Below are 14,436 nucleotides of genomic sequence, written 5' to 3'. Positions count from 1 at the left end.
AACTACTGTATATCCTGCAACATTTTGTTCAGGGTGGGCTGAAAGATTAGTGAAAATTTGATTGTGTACAGAACTACAACTCCTTAAGTGTGTTGATAGGGACCTGTAACTGTCCTCATCTTCACCCAGCTAAGCAGCCTCATGTGCGGCACCTTGTCAAAGGCCTTCTGAAAATCCAAGTACACCACATCTACTGCATCTCCTTTGTCTACCCAGCTTGTAATTTCCTCAAAAAATTGCATTAGGTTTGTCAGGCAGGATTTTCCTTTCAGGAAACCACACTGGCTTTGGCCTATCTTGTCATGTGCCTCCAGGTATTCCGTAACCTCATCCCTAACAATCGATTCCAACAACTTCCCAACCACTGCTGTCAGGCTAACAAGTCTATAGTTTCCTTTCTGCTGTCTCCCACCTGTCTTAAATAACATTTAAGTAACATTTTCAATTTTCCACTCATCCGGTACAATGCCAGACTCTATCGATTCTTGAAAGATCATTGTTAATGCCTCTGCAATCTCTCCAGCTACTTCCTTCAGAACCCGAGGGTGCATTTCATCAGGTCCAGGTGATTTATCCACCCTCAGACCATTAAGCTTCCTGAGCACCTTCTCAGTCGTAATCTTCACTGCACGTACTCCACTACCCTGACACTCTTGAATGTCTGGTATACTGCAGATGTCTTCCACTGTGAAGACTGATGTAAAATACACATTCAATTCCTCTGCCATCTCTGTGTGTCTCTCATTACAATATCTCCAATATCTAAATGAGCCGGTTCTAAAATCTGCAGACTCTACATTGTACAATCATGAAATAAACTCAAACTACCTGCGTCTCAATATCACCAAGACCAAGGAGATGGTGGTGGACTTTAGGAGATCTAGGCCTCATATGGAGCCAGTGATCATTAATGGAGAATGTGTGGAGCAGGTTAAGACCTACAAGTATCTGGGAGTGCAGTTAGACGAGAAGCTAGACTGGACTGCCAACACAGATGCCTTGTGCAGGAAGGCACAGAGTCGACTGTACTTCCTTAGAAGGTTGGCGTCATTCAATGTTTGTAGTGAGATGCTGAAGATGTTCTATAGGTCAGTTGTGGAGAGCGCCCTCTTCTTTGTGGTGGCGTGTTGGGGAGGCAACATTAAGAAGAGGGACGCCTCATGTCTTAATAAGCTGGTAAGGAAGGTGGGCTCTGTCGTGGGCAAAGTACTGGAGAGTTTAACATCGGTAGCAGAGCGAAGGGCACTGAGTAGGCTACGGTCAATCATGGAAAACCCTGAACATCCTCTACATAGCACCATCCAGAGACAGAGAAGCAGTTTCAGTGACAGGTTGCTATCGATGCAATGCTCCTCAGACAGGATGAAGAGATCAATACTCCCCAATGCCATTCGGCTTTACAATTCAACCGCCAGGAGTAAGATATGTTAAAGTGCCGGGGTTAGGACTCAATGTATTTAAGTAAACTACTTAAGAACTTTTTAAAAGCTATTTATTAATGCTTTTTGAGAGGGTGATTTTAGATGCATATCATATTTTTACTGAGTTAAGTATTGTATGTAATTAGTTTTGCTACAATAAGTGTATGGGACATTGGAAAAAATGTTGAATTTCCCCATGGGGATGAATAAAGTATCTATCTATCTATCTATCTATACTTAATATGCCAACGAGGTAGAGGGTGACAACCTGTTGTGTGCTGTTTAAATTCCTTTGTGCTCATGTACCTTGGAGAGAACTTTGGCTGCCAGTGACTAGTGGTGTTCCACAGGGGCCTGTATTGAGACTGATCTCTTTGTTATATGTCAATGATTTGGATGATGGAATCAGTGGCTTTGTCAGAGTCAAAATCAGGTTTATTATCACTGGTATGTGATGTGAAATTTATAACTTAGATTTGTTGCAAAGTTCACAGATTATATGAAGATAGGTGGAGGGGCAGGTAGTTTTGAGGAAGTAGAGGGGCTACAGAAAGACTTACTCAGATTAAGTAAGTAGTGAACAAAGTAAGTAGTGGCAGGTGGAATACAATGCAACACACAAAATGCTGGAGGAACTCAGCAGGCCAGGCAGCATCCATGGGTGGGGGAGGGGGGAAGTACAGTTGATGTTTCAGGCCGAACCCTTTGGCAGGGCCCATGGACTGTACTTTTTTCCATGGATGCTGCCCGGCCTGCTGAGTTTCTCCAGCATTTCTGTGTGTTGTGAGATGGAATACAGTGTCGGGAAGTGTATGGTCATGAAACGATAGACTATTTTCTAAATGGAGAGAAGTACAAAAACTTGGGGTGCAAAGGGACTTGGGAGTCCTTTTCCAGGGTTCCCTAAAGGTTAATTTACAGGTTTGAGTCTTGGAGAGGAGAGCAAATGCGATATTAGCATTATCAAAAAGACTAGAATATAAAAGCAAGGATGCAATATTGAGACTTTATAAAGCACTGGTGAGGCCTCGCTTGGAGTATTGTGAGCAGTTTTGGGCCCCATAGAAAGGATGTGCTGAAACTGGAGAGGGTTCAATGGAGATGCACGAAAATGATTCCATGAATAAATGGCTTGTCATATGAAGAACATTTGATGGCTCTGGGACTGTATTCACTGGAATTCAGAAGAAGGAAGGATGACCTAATTGAAACTTATTGAGTGGTGAAAGGCCTTGATAGTGGATTTGGAGAGGATGTTTCCTATGGTGGGAGAGCCTTAAGACCAGAGGACATGGCTTCAGAGTGTCACTTTAGGGGGTGTCACTTTAAAATGGAGATGAGGAATTTCTTTTGCCAGGGAATGGTGAATCTCTGGAATTTGTTGCCACAGGCAGCTGGGGGGGGGGGGTCCATGTCTTTATGTATATTTAAAACAGAAGTTGATAGATTTTGATTAGTCACAGCATGAAGGGATGGGGGGGGGTGGTGTAGAAGGTAGGAGATTGGAGCTGAGAGGAAAGTTGGATCAGTCATGATGAAATGACAAAGCAGACTTGATGGACCAAATGGCCTAACTCGGCTCCTATATCTTATGGTCTTAAAACACTGGCCATTGTAGCACAAGTTTGTAAACTGACCCATGTTCCTCAGAAAGGGTAGGGGACAGAAGTCATGGTCTTGGTTATCCTTATTTATAATGGCAAGTGGCATTGCTGAAAACCTGTTATCTGTGACCTTCGAATCCTGTTGCTTCATATCATGGTCACCTGCAGCATAGGTGCTATGTGTTGTCATTGTATGTTATCTACATTATGCAGATTCGCTTGCAACTCCGCTCGTGTTGGCATCATATTTGACGCAGAATCTGTTACCTTTGTTCAGGGCAGGGTTTCCCAACCTTTTTTATGCCATGGACCTCTACCATTAACTGAAAGCTCTGTGGACCCCAGTTAGGCAACCCCTGGTTTAGGGGCTGATAAGGATATAATTTAGTTTCTTTTAAATAATATTTGACCCCTCTTGCTTGTTCTACCATCCAGTGAGATCATGTCTGTTTGGTGACAGAAATCCCCGTTTCCCCGCTGCCTCCTTTATTATGCATGTGTAGCCAAGTAAGAAATTGTGTTAAAAGATGAGAAGAAAGAGCAAGATAGAATGTAATGAAACTATGGTTTCTCAGATGTTGGGACCATGAGTTTGTTACATTCTGGATGGTAGTTGCACATATAGCTTTGTATACTCAGCCTCTTTTCAATTCTCTCTCAGCAATTCTAGGGAAAGATCAGTACCCTTTCCCCCATTCTAAAACATACATTCCCTCCTGTGGCTACTTTTGTACCATTTATATGATATACTGCAGCAATTTGGCTAGACCTCTTAGCATCTCCTAAACCTGGTGACCAGTAGAGGAACAATGGCAGGAAGCATGGGGTTTACATAGCTTCAGCCTATGACTCTTCAATGTTCTATTTTTCTCGACAACTGCTGTCTAATTTGCTGAGTGTCCAGCATCATTTCAAATATATTTTTGAGCAATAATCTGCTGAAGCAACTCAATGGATTTAGTGAGCAGTGTATGTGGAAGGAAAAGAATTGTTGACATTTTAGATTGAAACATTGATAATTCCTTTCCTTCCATAGATGCTGTTTCATCATATTTGTTTTTCTCTAGATTCCAGCATCTGCAGTCTCTTGTGTTTCCTCTGCAGACTATTTTTTTGCTTTTCAGTCATCACATATGGGTTATCCTTGAAATCTCACAACATCCTGACCTGGACATAATGCCACTGTTCCTTCATGGAATCCGTCCCAAAGGCACTGCAGTATCACCTTCACCAGTAGAACTGTATCAGTTTAACTGCAACTCATCCCCGTAACTGTAATTTGGGATGGACAATAGAGGGTGGTCTGGCCCATGAAGCCCAGATCCCATGAACAAATTTAGAAAAATACATGGCATATTAAGGAGCATCTAACCCCTTACTCACAGTTCATTGTTGATAGCCCAACCAATGAGACAGTAACACATTCAAGGTACTATACCTGAGGAAGACTATATTGTCCTTCGACTGAGTGCACTGTAAATTTACCAGAATTACTCCTGAACACAAAGGGTCAATTTGTAAGGCAACAATACACAAACCTGGTTAAGGGGCTTTCAGGACAGTAAGGAGGCCGAATTGGGTGGGGAACAAGGGCCAGAGACTAAACACTGTTTTCAGGACCCACACCAAATGCTGGAGGAACTCAGCAGGACAGGTAGCACCAGTGACCAGTTCTGATGAAGGGTCTTAGCCTGAAATGTTGACTATTTATTCATTTCCATATATGCTGCCTGATCTGCTGAGTTCCTCCAGTTTGTGTGTTGCTCTGGAGTTGTAGCTCCTGCAGAATCTTTTATGTTTTAAGTTTTCAGGAGTTAAGATTGGAAACATTTCTTCACGTGGAGGATGGTAGAAATCTGAACATCTCTTCCACCAGTGGTAGGGACAGTTCATTTTAAATCTGTGATTGATACTTTTTTTTAAACTACAGGCAGTCCTGGGTTACGTATGAGTTCTGTTCCTGAGTCCGTCTTTAAGTTGGAATTGTATGTAAGTCGGAACAAGTACATCCGGTATTATTTAGCGTCAGTTAGTCAAACGTTTGTCTTAGTATATAGTATATATTTTACCTTTCTATGCATATAAAATATAAAACACTTAAACGTATGTATTCCAATAATTAAACCACTGCGTTTCTTAATAATAATTTGTAGCTTTCATCGGGGCAGGACCTTTCACATGCTCCATTATTCTCACTTTATCTATTATCCTTTAAAATTGTTCCAATCGTTGACTGACTGCAGCCTAATGCTTTTCCAATGACCGATGGCGTTTCACCTCTTTCCAAACGCTTTATTATTTCCACTTTATTTTCAATTGCGATCATTTCCCGTCAGTGGAACAGAAACACTGTGGGTGGCAGGTCCCGAGCTGTGCCGGCTCTCGAGGTCTGCTGGGTCCTAAGGACCACCGCACTGACAGGCTAAATGGGACAAGTGGGGGCTGTGCTGGGTTTGGGTATTTGATCCGCCACAATATTCCGTGTGGGAATTTAAACTGGAGGTGGCAGTGTTTTTATTACGAGATCGAGTTTCAAGCTCGACATCAACCTGGTGAGTCACTGGATAGACATCAACCTGGCACGGGAGCGGTCTGTCACTGGATCGAACTCAACCTGGCACGGGAGTGGTCTGTCACTGGATCGAACTCAAGCCCGGCACGGGAGCGGTCTGTCACTGGATCGAACTCAACCTGGCACGGGAGCGGTCTGTCACTGGATCGAACTCAACCTGGCACGGGAGTGGTCTGTCACTGGATCGAACTCAAGCCCGGCACGGGAGCGGTCTGTCACTGGATCGAACTCAAGCCCGGCGCTGATCTCACTGCGCCACCAGCCGACCGGAGAGGAGGGGGAGGGGTGAATCTTATTAAAAAAAATTTAAGCCTAATACAAAGTTAAACACTCAACACAGTGTCAACAGCAACAACTTAAAATGGCGGATGGCGTTCTCCTTCCTCAGTTCATAAGTACGAGTTGTCTGTAAGTCGGAGGTTCGTAACTCGGGGACTACCTGTATAGGTATTGTAGAATTTGGGGAAACAGCAAGTATATGGAACTTGGTAATTGGTTTATTCTTGTCATGTACTAAAGTACAGTGTAAGATTTAGTTTTGCACACTATCCATACAAATCATTTAATCACATCAGTACATTGAAGTAGTACAATGGAAAAGCAATTAATGGAACCCAGAATTATAGTGTAAGCAATTACAAAGAAAGCACAGTGGGCAGAAAATAAGGTTCAAGACCATGATGAAGTAAATTGTGATGTTGAGTCACTGGTTAGCCATGCCCTCTATAAATAGTAGAAGAGCTCTGAGGAGCTAGATGGTCTCCTTATTTCCTGTGTTCCAGTTCAGTTTTTCAGGCACCTCATTGGCCTGAAGTTCAGTCCATAGAACCATTAAAAAAACCCAAATAATTTTGTAGCAATCAAGAGTTAGATTGTAGATGGCTTTTCAACCATTGAAAACTTTCTTGCTCAAGGAGGCTGAATTATGGTGCTTTGAATATTGTTTGTAATCTGAATTTATTTCAAGACCTAACCTTGAACTGGGGCTGAGGGATCCTTGTACTATTTGGGTCAGTAATGATTGAGGTGTTGTACTCGACAACTAAACCAAATATGTGACCATCACTGGGTTATGAAACTACAGTGACTATAAAAAGTATTCACTTCCCTTGCAAGTTTTTATGCTTTATAACATTAAATCACTGGATTTAATTTGGCTTATTTTGACACTGATCAACAGAAAAATATTGTTTTGTGTCAAAGTGAAAATAGATCTCTACAAAGTGATCTAAATTACAAATATAAAACACAATAATTGATTTCATACATATTCGCCCCCTTCAAATCAGTTTTCAGTTGATACACCTTTGAGAGCAATTACTGCCTTGAGTCTATGTGGATAGGTCTATCAGCTTTGCACACCTGGACACTGCAATTTCTCCCCATTCTTTACAAAACTGCTCAAGCTCTGTCAGATTATATGGGGATTGTGGATGAACATCCCCTTTCAAGTCCAGCCATACATTCTCAATTGGATTGAGGTCTGGGCTCTGACTTGGCCACTCCAGAACATTAACGTTGTTGTTTTTAACTGTGTAGCTTTGGCTTTATGCTGGAAAACAAATCTTCCAAGTCTCAGTTCTCTTGTAGACTGGATCGGGTTTTCCTCCAGGATTTTCCTGTATTTTGCTGCATTCATTGTACCCTCTACCTGTACAAGCCCTCCAAGGCCTGCGGCAGTGAAGCATCCCCACAGTATGATGCAGTCACTACCATGCTCACAACAGGGATTGTGTGTTTTTGATGATGTGCAATGTTTGGCTTGCACCAAACATGACATTTAGTCTGATGGCCAAACAGCTCAAATTTGCTTTCATTAGACCATAGAACCTTCTTCCAGCTGACTTCAGAGTCTCCCACATCTTCTGCCAAACTCTAGCCAAGATTTCAAGGGTGTTTTTTTTTCCAGCAGTGGCTTTCTCTTTGCCATTCTCCCATAAAGCTGCAACTGGTGAAGCACCCGGGAAACAGTTGTTGTATGCACAGTCTCTCCCATCTCAGTCACTGAAGCTTGTAATTCCTCCTGAGTTGCCGCTGTTCTCTAGGTAGTCTCCCTCACTAGTCATCTTCTTGCATGGTCACTCAATTTTTGAGGTTGGCCTGCTCCAGGCAGATTTACAGCTGTGCCATATTCTTTCCTTTTCTTGATTGATCTAACTGCACTTCAAGGGATATTCAGTGACATAGAAATTTCCTTGTATTCATCTCTTGACTTGTGCTTTACAATAACCTTTTTACAGAGCTGCTTGGAGTGTTCATTTGTCTTCGTGGTGTAGTTTTTGCCAGGACACTGACTCACCAGCAGTTGGACCTTCCAGATCCAGGTGTTATAATCAATTGAAACACCTGACTACACACAGGTGATTTCCATTTAACTAATTATGTGTCTTCTAAAATCAATTGGCTGCACAAGTGATATTTGGGTCTCATATTAAAGGGGGTGAATATTTATGCAATCAATTATTTTGTGTTTTATACTTGCAATTAATTTAGATCACTTTGTAGAGATCTCTTCACTTTGAAACAAAGGTCTTTTTCAGTTAATCAATGTTTTAAAAAATTTTTTTTAGATCCACTGTGATTCAATATTGTAAAACAATAAAACATGAAAACTTCCAAGGGGGGGGGGGGGTGAATACTTTTTATAGGTACTGTATAATTCAATGATGAGTGTGTTGGCTAGTTTCCTCATGGAATATCTTTCTGTATTATGCTGTAGCCTCGCAGTGGAATCATAATTATAGGGAGTAGAATATTTGTGTTCCTGAGGGCTACAGTACTAACAATAGCAAGATGCTGACTAGAGTTGCCAAATTCTAAAATTAAAAAAAAATGTTGGAAACAACAGACCAGGGAGCACCTGTGGAGAGAATTAGTTAACATTTCGGGTTGATCACCTTTCATCAATTTACAACTAAGGCATTCAATGGCTACTGACCAGGAAATTAAATCTGTTTCTCAACCTGACTACTTGGAATAACGGCCTGGAGACACAAGTTCCAATCTCACCAGAACAGCTGGGGAATTTAAGTTGAGTGAAATATGTAATGAAAGCTTGTGTCACTTAACATGACAATAAATATAATAACCCATATGGCTTATTAATACCCTTTGGAGAAGCAAAACTACCATTCAAGCCAGTATATAACTGTAGTCCCACAGCAAGGTGTCTCATAAATACCCCAGAAAGACACCCAATTCAAAGGCAAAATCACATTCCTTGAATGAGTAATTAAAAAGGCTAACCTGTGTCGGCGTCCGTGTATCGACTTAGCGACCTTTCTGATGTCCTGTGTCCCCTCTCCCTGCGGCGATGGGTCCTTTGTGACTCCTCGGGGATGACCCGCTCTAGTGAGTAGTCATCTAGTCGTATGCCCTTGGAGCGCTGATGGCCCAGTGTGGATGCTGATCTCTTGATTGGGCTGGTGTCTTCGATGGTCTATGATTTAAAAATGACCTGCATCACTCACATAACTCACAAACAAAGTTATACAGTAAGAATGTGTGAAAAGTAACAAGTTTTTGTTAAAGTACACGACACTTGATAACCTCAATATTTATACAACTGTTGAACCCAACTGCATGAGATAAAAATTGCTTCTCCCATCAATAAAAGTGCCTTGTTCTGTATTCGTATACTATAATCAATTTTGAGACAAAGTACCAATGTGTGCATGCATTGCTATACATGCATGCCCATTTTATAAATAGAATATACCTTACTAAAATGCATCATTGCTGATATTCCTGTCAAGTTTTCATACATTTTATGCAATTTTTATCGTAAGTTATTCATTATGATATCCATCGTTGCAAGTATGCTTCTGAATTGTACCTTTCTCCACTGAAGTAACCAACGTTACTAAGTCACATACTTTTCATTCTAAATTCTTAACTGTTACAAAATAGCAGGACTAGTTTCTGTTTTCCATAAATATATTAGAGGCATGCTAATACATAATGAAAGTATTTACATGCTGTGTGGATATATAAAAGAGTTGTACACTTCATGTGCTAGTTACAAATATATTTTCAGGCCATTTAAAAGTGATAACAAACTTATGAAATATGATTAATAAAATTATTAAATATTCTACTGTAGCTAAAAGCTTGTCACTAGACATAGTTCATTAACAACTTACTATAGCATAGAAACATAGAAAACCTACAGCACAATACAGGCCCTGGACCACAATGCTGTGCCAAACATGTACTTTAGAAATTACATAGGTTTACCCATAGCCCTCTATTTTTCTAAGCTCCATGTACCTATCCAGGAGTCTCTTAAAAGTCCCTATCATATCCACCTCCACCACCATCGTCAACAGCACATCCCAAGCACTCACCATTCTCTGCGTTTATAAAAAAAAACTTAACCCTGACAACTCCTCTGTACCTACTTCCAAGCACCTTAAAACTGCCCTTTTGTGTTAGCCATTTCAGCCCTGGGAAAAAGCCTCTGACTATCCACACGATCAATGCCTCTGTATCAGGTCACCTCTCATCCTCTGCCGCTCCAAGAAAGAAAGGCAGAGTTCACTCAACCTATTCTCATAAGGCATGCTCCTAATCCAGGCAACATCCTTGTAAATTTCCTCTGCACCCTTTCCATGGTTTCCACATCCTTCCTGTGGTGAGGTGACCAGAACTGATCACAGTACTCCAAGTGGGGTCTGACCAGGGTCCTATATAGCTGCAATATTACCTCTCAGCTCTTAAATTCAATCCCACGGTTGATGAAGGCCAAAGCACCGTATTCCTTCTTAACCACAGTCAACCTGCGCAGTACCTTTTGAGTGTCCTACGGACTCGGACCCTAATATCCCTCTGATCTTCAACACTGCCAAGAGTCTTACCATTAATACTATATTCTGCCATCATATTTGACCTACCAAAATGAACCTCCTGACACTTATGTGGATTGAACTATCATCTGCCACTTCTCAGCCCAGTTTTGCATCCTATCAATGTCCCACTGTAACCTCTGACAGCCCTGCACACTGTCCACAACACCCCTGACCTTTGTGTCATCAGCAAATTTACTAACCCATCCCTCCACTTCCTCATCCAGGTCATTTATAAAAATCACAAAGAGTAGGGTTCCCAGAACAGATCTCTGAGGCACACCACTGGTCACCAACCTCCATGCAGAATATGACCCGTCTACAACCACTTTTTGCCTCTGTGGGCAAGCCAATTCTGGATCCACAAAGCAAGGTCCCCTTGGATCCCGTGCCTCCTTACTTTTTCAATAAAGCTTGCATGGGGCACCTTATCAAATGCTTTGCTGAAATCCATATACACTACATCTACAGCTCTACCTTCATCAACATGTTTAGTCACATCCTCAAAAAATTCAAACAGGCTCATAAAGCTATGCTGACTATTCCTAATTATATTATGCCTCTCCAAATGTTCATAAATCCTGTCTCTCAGGATCTTCTCCATCAACTTGCCAACCACTGAAGTAAGACTCACTGGTCTATAATTTCCTGAGCTATCCCTACTCCCTTTCTTGAATAAGGGAACAACCTTCGCAACCCTCCAATCCTCTGGAATCCCTCCTGTCCCCATTGATAATGCAAAGATCATTGCCAGAGGCTCAGCAATCTCCTCCCTGGCCTCCCACAGTAGCCTGAGGTACAGCTCGTCTGGTCCCGGAGACTTATCCACCTTGATGCTTTCCAAAAACTCCAGCACATGCTCTATCTTAATGTCTATATGCTCAAGCTTTTCAATCCACTGTAAGTCATCTCTACAATTGCCAAGGTCCTTTTCCGTAGTGAATACGGAAGCAAAGTATTCATGATGTACCTCTGCTATCTCCTCCGGTTCCATACAAACTTCTCCACTGTCACACTTGATTGGTCTTATTCTCTCATGTCTTATCCTCTTGCTTTTAACACATTTGTAGAATGCCTTGGGGGTTTTCTTTAATCCTGCTTGCCAAGACCTTCTCATGGCCCCTTCTGGCTCTCCTAATTTCATTCTTAAACTCCTTCCTGCTAGACTTGTAATCTTCTATATCTCTATGATTACCTAGTTTTTTTGAACCTTTCATAAGCTTTTCTTCTTGACTAGATTTTCAACAGCCTTTATACACCATGGTTCCTGTACCCTACCATCCTTTCCTTGTCTTATTGGAACATACCTATGTAGAATGCCACACAAATATCCCTTGAACATTTGCAACATTTCTGCTGTGCATTTCCCTGAGACAATCTGTTCCCAATTTATGCTTCCAAGTTCCTGCCTGATAGCTTCTTAACCATCACCTTAATTTTCTCACATTTCCACTTGACGTCCAACAACATTCCAATAAAGATCGATGTAAACTTGAGGAACAGTACTGTATTTTCTCATCAGGCACATTATAGCCTTAGCGACCCAATAATATGTTCAACAATTTCGTCATATGCCCATTTGTACTTGTCCTGCTTGGTGGCGCAATAATATCAGCGCCAGACTCTGGAGCAAAGGTTTCTGAGTTCGAATCCAAGTCGGGTTGAGCGTCGAACTAGCAACTTGGCCTTGTAAAAACAAGAACAGCTTGCTACGGAAATACCGTCAAAAGACAGTGTCCCGATAACTCCACTGCCGAGTTTAAGGGCTATTCTTCTTATTCTATTTGTACTTGATATTTCCCCAGGACCTCTTCTGTCAATTTAGTTCCTCATTCCTTCCAGGTTTTATCTCATTGCATCTGTTGACATTTTATTTTGCTTTTTGCCCTATCAAGCTCACCCCCTTTGCGCTCTCTCCTCCCCTCCCTTTTGTAAGATATTAACATTTGTCATATAGCCTTGAAAAAAGTATTCGAACCCCAAAACTATTTTCATATTTTATGGTCTCATTTTCTATATTTAAAATATATTAAAGTAGTTTTGACCTAATCCACAAAACATTGTGCATCCTGTCAAATCAAAAGAAAAGCTCCAAAACATGTCAACAATTTACTAACATTAAGAACCCAAATAGTGAAGATGAAACAGTATTTATCCCCCCTTTGTAATTACTGCACTAACTTTGTCAGGTGCAATACATCTGTATTACGTTACCAACTTGCCCTATTTGTTGATGTAGAAAATTGGAGGATCATTTCTTTTCAATGAATTCATAAGAATAACTATCCCTTCTCTCTGTAAGGTCCAACAGTATGGTAGATTTTCAACAGACTAAACCAAAATGAAGACAAAAGAGTATTCAAGACAAATCAGTGAAATTATTATCTGGGGATGGGTTAGAGACCATCTCAAAGGCACTAAACAGAAGTCAGTGCCTGCAAATGGAGATGAAGTTCATGGCTCCATGATCTCTAATGGGGTGTATTCTGGAGTTATGGAATATAGCAAATATTAATTTCAACAGTAGTCAGTCTTCAGATCTGCATGTGGACTGTAGATTGAGTTTAAAATGCAGCTAAGAACAATGTCTTCCTGGACTGGGGTTGCTTGCAAACCAAGAAATGCCCCATTGTCCTGAGATATGGATGAATATGCATGAATGCAGTCTGGAGACAGCGGAGATTAGTATTCAATCTTGGGTGGCTGGAGCGTTGGTGTGAAGATCTAGGTGTTTGAAAATTCTATGGAACTCAAATGAAGCCTTATGAATGCATTGTAACTATAGAATTGTCCTGCAATTACCTTTTGATCTTTAACATATAAAAATAAATTATTATTAGTTTAGAGGGCCTCTTCTAAAAGTGTCTCCAGTATAATGTCTGCTTGTGCTGAATAAATACTTCTGTATCACCAGTTTAAGTGTCTAGTGACTTTGATCACAATTACAACAGACAGGGTATTTATGGAAGAGTGGCAAGCAAGAAGACCTGGCCAAAAATGCATATATTTGCCCCTAAAAACTTGCAAAGTGTCATTTAGAAGATATTGTAAAGATGTGGAAGAAGATCTTGTGGCTGGATGAGACTTAAGTGGAACTTGTTGTCCTTGACACTTGGCACATGTGGTGTAAATCTAATACGGCCAGGTTACACCATCCCTACTGTAAAGTATGGTGGAGGTAGCATCATGCTGTGGGGATGCTTTTCAGCAGCAGGAGTGGAATTCTGGTCAGGATTGATGGGAAGGCAAATGTTTCTAAATACAGAGAAATCCTTGATCCTTCTAGTCTCTGCCAAAAAGCTTAAACTGGGGAGGAAGTTTGTCTTTCAGCAGAACAATGACCCAAAGCACACTGCTGGAGTAACCATGGTATAGTTTCAAATGCAGAAAATTGATGTCCTTCAGTGACCCAGTCAGAGTTCCAATCTTATCCTGATGAACATCTCTGGCAAGATTGCTGCCACTCACCAACTAAACTGGCAGAGCTTGAGCAATTTTGTAAGGAGGAATGGGCCAATCTTCCTCCATCATGTTCTGCAAATGTAATAGAGACTTATCCAAAAATACCACTGGCTGTAACAGCTGTGAGAGATGGTTCAACAAGTACTGAGCAAAGGAGGATGAATACTTTTAAACTGCTTACATTTTGAATTTTGATTTTTAAAATTTTTCATACTTAGAATTCCCCCTGATTTTTTTGGACTTGATTGTGAAAAAGGAGCATGTGATTCACAGATTAAAAATTCTCAGTTAAATTGATCAAAATCTGTGGTTGTAATACTCATGTGAACAAAGGGTTGGGGGTTGAATACTTTTACAAGCCACTGTATCTCCCACATTTCTCAATTCTGTTTATCATCAATATCAAATGTTAACTATGATTACATCTCTGCAGATGCTCTCTGACTTAAGTATTTCCAACAATTTTTGTCATCATTTTGGATTTCCATCCTCTGTAGGGTTTTGTCTCAGTAAATGCACTTGCTACCCAGGAG

The 14,436-nt window shown here is 41.0% G+C and overlaps 1 protein-coding gene across 1 annotated transcript in view; it reads right to left on the bottom strand.

Moving 5' to 3' along the window:
• The window catches only part of cacna1aa (calcium channel, voltage-dependent, P/Q type, alpha 1A subunit, a), a 478,641-nt gene that overhangs the window by 17,199 nt on the left and 447,006 nt on the right, over positions 1-14,436 (bottom strand). The window contains 1 exon segment of the mRNA XM_073069345.1: positions 8,844-9,036. Within this exon segment, the coding sequence (XP_072925446.1) occupies positions 8,844-9,036 (193 nt within the window).

The sequence above is a fragment of the Hemitrygon akajei genome, chromosome 16, assembly GCF_048418815.1.
Source record: "Hemitrygon akajei chromosome 16, sHemAka1.3, whole genome shotgun sequence".
Taxonomy (NCBI): domain Eukaryota; kingdom Metazoa; phylum Chordata; class Chondrichthyes; order Myliobatiformes; family Dasyatidae; genus Hemitrygon; species Hemitrygon akajei.
This window is presented reverse-complemented; position numbering and strand designations above follow the sequence as displayed.